The sequence below is a fragment of the Nanorana parkeri genome, unplaced genomic scaffold (genome assembly GCF_000935625.1).
Source record: "Nanorana parkeri isolate BGI_ZX_2015 unplaced genomic scaffold, ASM93562v1 scaffold442, whole genome shotgun sequence".
In the NCBI taxonomy this organism is placed as follows: Eukaryota; Metazoa; Chordata; class Amphibia; order Anura; family Dicroglossidae; genus Nanorana; species Nanorana parkeri.
Genome location: NW_017306710.1, coordinates 1,203,677 through 1,210,208, shown reverse-complemented (window position 1 = coordinate 1,210,208; position 6,532 = coordinate 1,203,677). Strand labels below are relative to the sequence as shown.

Genomic DNA, 6,532 nt, shown 5'->3' with positions numbered 1-6,532 from the left:
AAAGCCTTGGCCACATCCATTGAGGCCAAGGCTCTAGAACCGGCATTGTCATGGGTCAACTGAAGATTAGTGAACAGTCTGCGCAGGTTGGTGTCCGTAGACTTGCCCGGTATAAACCCAGTCTGGTCAATATTGACCAGGGACCCCAGAACGCTCGAGAGGCGCTTTGCCAGCACTTTGGTTTGTATTTTCAAGTCCATATTGAGCAATGCAATTGGCCTATATTAGGAGCACAAGAGTCAACTTTTCCCTTGACAGCCGCCAGGAGCACTGCGTCAGCCCAACATGGTGCAATTAATGGAACGCCTTGCCTTCTTAAGTGCAGCCACCGTGGATTCGCCAGGGGAGTCTGCATATGCCGCTGCACAAATTGCTTCCTCATCCTGGAGTACTGTAAGGGCAGCACTGTGTTCCCTGCGAGCTGCCTTAATACCAGAAATATATTCTCCCCTGGTGGTAGCTTTAAAGGCGTCCCAAACCACAGGTGCCGACGCCGTGCCCACATTGTCGTGCCAATAGGTCAGCAATGATGGGGATACCCTTTGAGCCACTCCCTCCTCCCGCAGCCACTCAGGCGACAGCTTCCAGCCTCCCGACCTCCTGCCTCCGGGCACTGAAAATGTAATAGACAATGGGACATGGTCCGACAGGCCACCAGGCAAGTACGCAGCCCCGTTCAACATACCCAGCATGGCTTGCTTACCAAACGGCATATCTATCCGGGCCGAGGAGCCATGGACATGAGACAGATGGGAGTAAGTTCTGATACCAGGGTGCTTCCACCTCCACACCTCTTCCATCATAGCAGTCTCGGCCCAGGACCTTAATTCAGTACCCGGCGGCCGAGCCGGGTTAGAGGAATCCAGAGTGGAGTCCAGGATGTTATTAAAATCCCCTGAAATGAGAACAGGCAGTGGGAGGTAGGGGGCAAGTTTGTCCAGGATGGTATACAAAATCTGTACATTAAATGGCGGAGGTATATACACACTGACCACCGCTAACTGCGTTGCTTGAATATCAAGTACCACAATTGCAAACCGCCCGCCAGGGTGCGTGACAGTATGCAGAACAGTACACGGCAGCGATTTACTAATGAGCACCGAGGCGCCCCGGGAATACGTGGAATAGGTCGCATGCACCATCCTCTGTATCCAGGGGCGTCTCAGCGCCAACACCTTACTCCCATCTAGATGCATCTCCTTGTCCAGCTGTAGAGGGAGCGAACCGTTGCCCCCACACTGCATGAGAGACGCTGTGGAAGACCGGATAAGACACCTCTAGGTCTAGCATATTAAATCCGTGATAGTGCGTTCAAGACATACCCACCATCCCCCATCCCTGTGGTTCCTCCGGTCGTTGACTATACCCCTCCCCCCTCGGGCAATGCAACATCCGCCCCGGATCAATGAAAAAGCAGGATAAAATAAAAAAATAAAAAGGGGCAAACTGGAAACAAAAAATAACAACTGTAGAACTTGAGGCCCACACGAAGCATATCCATCCAGGATAATCAAGAAGCGCTCGGCCACTGGTCGTCGGCCTCATCCCTCTGCGTCGTAGGCCCGTCCGCCCAGCAATTAGTGCAGGAGTACATCAGCATGCCGAGCCAATATCTGGATAATCCAAAAGTTTCCTATGCAGACCAGATAGGGTAGGTATCAACAGGAAACTGCTGCTGGTGCGGATTAACCCAGCGCATCCAACCATTCAGCAGCGGATCCAGGCGAATCAAACATGTGAACCGTGCCAGAATGGGGAACCCTCAGTCTACCCGGTACAGCATGTTGTATTGGATGCCTCTTTCACTGAGCCGGCGTCTCACCTCCACAAAGGTTCTCCTCCGCTTCTGAATCTCCGCCGAGAAGTCAGGAAATAGGTGCACAGAGGCATTCTCATGGCGAATGTCCGGGCGCGTTCTGGCAGCCGCCAGTATTTTGTCCCATTCTTTGTAGTTTAGAAGGCGCGCCAGAAAAGGTCTCGGCGGTGCCCACGGGACGGGCTTTCCAGTGGGCACCCTATGCGCCCTTTCCACCACAAAGGTGGGGGGCAGCTCCTCCATGGCCAGCACAGATTTAAAGAAGGCCTCCGCAAATTGAGCAGGCCTCTGGCCCTCCGCTCCCTCAGGCAGGCCCACTATGCGCACATTATTGCGCCGCATTCTATTTTCGTGGGTCATCTACCTTTGCTGCCAGCGTTTTCACAAATTTTGTCCAGATCATGTCTGATCAATGTGCACTCCACCGCCAGATGGTCAATTTTGGCTGTGAGGGCGATTTTACAGCCCTCTATGGCCTCCAGGATAGCTGTTGTCTCAGCCCTCTCCTTACTTGTGGTCGGTGGGGAGACAGGCTGCTCCGGAGGGGCCAGCGCCACTTCAGCAGCGTCTGCAGCTACTCCCTCCATGCACGAGGTCCGGCGTGAGCACTCACAGGGAGCAGGGGACGGAGGCAAGATGGTGGTGGCGGGACACGAGGCCGCACGCTGTGATCTCCTCCAGCCTTCTTTCGGAGTGTTACCTCGCTTGCCATACCTAGAGGGCATATCCCCCTGCTCTGGACATCCACCGGAGCTCGGGTGTGAAGTACAGGAGCCGAGTCTGCAGGATTAAAGACGGATAAAGCTCAGTGTGGCGGCAGAGCTCCCTCAGACATGTCCACTCTGCTTCACATCCAGGCCACGCCCCCGAGGCTGCCTTATTTGCATCAAATTATGTCACTGCTTGATAAATGTCCCCCATTGTGTCATTGTGTTCATTTTGAATGGGCCCACAATGCAGAGGAAAATGGCCATTTTTTCTGACATGGCACCATGCCATGCATTTAGATGTACTGCAGTGTAAGTGCCTTGTCTGCTGTTGTATTAGTGTGTTACAGATGCCAACTGTCCCTGATTTGCAGGGATAGTCCAAATCTTGGTTCTCTGTCCCACTCATGCTGTGTCCTGGGCTGTGTCCCAAGATCTCACTATAAGCACAGCTGCTGAGAACACACAAGCGGTGCTTCACAAACATATACTTTCCCTGGAAGCTCCATGTAAAAGCAGGGTATGGGCTTTATCCCCTGCTGCCACATATATGCATACAGACGGCTCCCAGTGGGAAGGACTCATGACAGTCAATCACTGTGATCACATGACTGGGAAGCCCATGTGACTCCTTCAGCATTAGGGTGTCCTAAAGGGGTGATGGGGGCCTGCAGAAAGGAGCTAAATTACATAGATGTGTAATACTGAGCAGATATTACATAGCAAGCGCTGAGTGACATTCTTCATACATTAGCCTCTACAGTTGAAATGATCTGCAGATGCTACTTTATGATAAGTAATGATCTGCTATTATCACAATATTCTTTACATTTTTTTTCAAAGTTCAAGGGAAGACTTAACATTGGTGGAGAAAAGATTTAACTAATAAGGGGACTTCTTTTTAGTTAGAGCGGTTACATTACAAGCAGTGATATCTGCAGAGAATATTGATTCATTAAAAAATCAATTAGATACCTTCATAAGAGACCGTAACATACAGGGGTACAGGTAGTTAAATACTAGACCACACAGGGACTCATAAAAACAAGTATGCACAACTCACACACAGACACACAAAGGTTGAACTTAAAGAACCTGTGTCTTTTTTCAACCTCAAATACTATGTAACTTAGGACAATGAACTGTTAGAAAATGTATGTAAATTCCTTTGTGTACAAACAGTGTCACTGAACTGTGTAGCAGGGTCTGTGTGATTGCAAACATGTACAGTTATTGCTTACTATTTGTGTTTATATAGCCAGCTATGTAGAAGCTACATTATTACTGCAGATAAATACTTACAAGCTTATAAGAATGAGCAAACAAACTGAATCTGGAGCAGTTGCCCATGGCAACCAATCGTCATCTCTCTTCAGTTTGCTCAGCTAAGAATTGAAACTGAGAATGAGAAGCTGGTTGGTTGCAGTGCAAATCTGCTCTGGATATTGTCTGCTCCTGTTTTGATCAATTCCCCCCTTTTACCCCTTTTTTTATTCCTGGACATAGTTTCAGAAGTGTGTTTAGGTCAAACAGAAGTTACTTGTGTGTGAAAACACAGAAAAGAGCATTTTGTTCTACTTTTCCAGAAACAGTCCCTTAAAAAGCCAAAGTGGTAAAATGTGTGAATTGGTCTAAAGCAGATAATGGCAGTGAATCAGGTTGGGCATCAGATGAAGATGTTAAGTTATGTCTAGTCTATATGTCTAGTCTTTATAGACCACATTAGCATCTGGTAACAGCAATTGTTTTTATGTTGTGCACTTTAGAAGTTATGAAGGAAATGTTAGTTAATTCAATGAAAATTAATGTTAAATCTATTACCTACCTTGTAATGTTTCACAGTATTCAATTTCTTCAAATCATTCTCCATCACAACAGAAGAGGCATCTATATCTAACAGCTCCTTATAGGTCTGGCCAAAATGATACTCTGTTCGTGAGAGGAAGATATATAAACATATATAGAGGGAACATTATACATGACATGAACAACAAGGCCACATATTACAAATTCGAATATATATCAGAATGTCATACTGTGCCTTCAAAATTCTCAAAGTTAATTTGGGAAATATTTAGCTCTCTGTCTTTTACACCAGCTTCATTCCGATATGTCCATATTTAGGTAAATCACACATTTTTTATGGGAACCTTTCTGGCATCTGGAACCAGGACTGACTTGCAAAAGTTGAAATGTTTGGGAGGTATACACCTGCAGTTTAAAGACTGTACCCTATCCAGTCTGTTTTCTCTGCAGCTACTATTACACTGTGTTATTCTTAAACCTGGGGTAGTGCCTACGGCAAGAGAGTGGAAGCATTATAGTTGGTGGATCTTTCTCGAAAAAGAGTCAATATGGACAACACATTATTATTATTACCGTGTTTCCCCCGAAAGTAAGACACTGTCTTATATTTTTTGGGGCTAAAAAAACCCACACTAAGTCTTATTTTCGGGGTAGGTCTTTTTTTTTTTTCATGTACAACAATCCAAAATGGAATAATCCAAAATGGCAGTCAAGTCAAGAATAGGGTGATCAGGGCAATCAGGGGTGCCGTACCTTTCCAAGAGCAATTTGTTAACCAATCGCTGGCCAGAAAGAGCGAAGCGCCCTTTCACTATCGATTCCTCACAGGCGGAGTGCATTTGGTATCACTCCGCCTGTGACAGGAGCTGGCGCTATAGAGGAGGCATCGGCTTATGTGGCTCTGCTCCCTCCGCTGCCGCCTCACTTCCTCTAGCACTGGCATCGTTGGCACTGCTGATTCTCTCCCGCCTCTCTTCAAATTCCCCCTTATGCCACCACTGGCCCTGGGAATAGTCACAACTAGGTCTAATTTTAGGGGGAGGTCTTATATTTTAGCAATTCCCAAAAATAGTACTAGGTCTTATTATCAGGGTAGGTCTTATTTTCGGGGAAACAGGGTACCTTATACAGTGCCATTATCTTCTGTTGCACTGTACAATGTAATCAATATAAAGATGGGTAGTACAGGTAATACAGTACATACAATGTTCCAAAGACAAGTGCACACAGCTGTTTAGCAAAACGAAGTAATAACAAGAAAGAAAAGGAGCGAGAACTTCTTATAAGATGACAGTGACAGATGGTGAATAAGAAAGCCGTGTTGGTTCAGTGATAAAAGTGGATTGCTTAGCTCAGAGTTTATGGTTGAAGGTGTCAAGGACAGGGTCAAACAGTATTTGGTGAGGAATTTCAGAGAAAGGGGAGAGGGTCATGAAAAGTACTGGATTTGAGAGTGAGGAGGTGACTAGAATGGAGTCTAGGAGAGGGTCATGTTTTAAATTAAGACATTTTTGAAAGGTTCAAATGAATAGAGGGCTTTGTATGTTAGAAAGATGGCAGGTAGTGGTTACTGAACTATCATAAGGTTTACATGAAAGAACAGAACCAGGTATTACCTTTAGGTAAAGAGTTTGGGTAGTTCAAGCTCTGGGGATGTTTTTCACAAAATTTGTTATGTCAAGGTGGAAAGATTACAAGTTTTTCTCCATCCATACCACAATAACAAGCCACATTATACACAACACTGAACTTATCCCAAAATACTTACGTAAACAAATGTCACAAAGAGGGCAGCTAAAAGAATATCCATTTTTTGACAGGTATGTTTGAAGGATTTTTTCCTTGACTTGCCTTATGGTATCACAATCCAGTACAGTTACTTTTAAACACTGACTGTTTTCATAAATAGCTTCGCCTTCTGGTGTTGGGTAATGTACATTGATGTCCTATAGGGACAAAGTGAAAATTTGAATCCTGGAGACTACATAGCAATACACAAGAAAGCCAGTATAACATACATTAATCTGTGATGTTAGCTTTCTATAATGTAAAATATTTATGGAACTATGGATCTAACACTGTGATCACTATTTTACACACAGCATGAACAAACTTATGAAATGTCCAATACAACAAAATATAAGTTGTTCTGAAAATTATCTAAAACACAGTGTAAATGGTAAAAAAAAACACCACGAATAAA

The 6,532-nt window shown here is 45.2% G+C and overlaps 1 protein-coding gene across 1 annotated transcript in view; it reads right to left on the bottom strand.

Annotated features, from left to right (window-relative positions):
• Nucleotides 1–275: 275 nt before the first annotated feature.
• The window catches only part of LOC108790058 (plexin-C1-like), an 80,606-nt gene continuing 74,349 nt past the window's right edge, over nt 276–6,532 (bottom strand). Inside the window, exons 22-25 of the mRNA XM_018560235.1 lie at nt 6,098–6,275; nt 4,345–4,452; nt 1,101–1,145; nt 276–895 (exon numbers count right to left, since the gene is read on the bottom strand). Of these exons, the coding sequence (XP_018415737.1) occupies nt 276–895; nt 1,101–1,145; nt 4,345–4,452; nt 6,098–6,275 (951 nt within the window). The remainder of the gene's footprint in view (nt 896–1,100; nt 1,146–4,344; nt 4,453–6,097; nt 6,276–6,532) is intronic.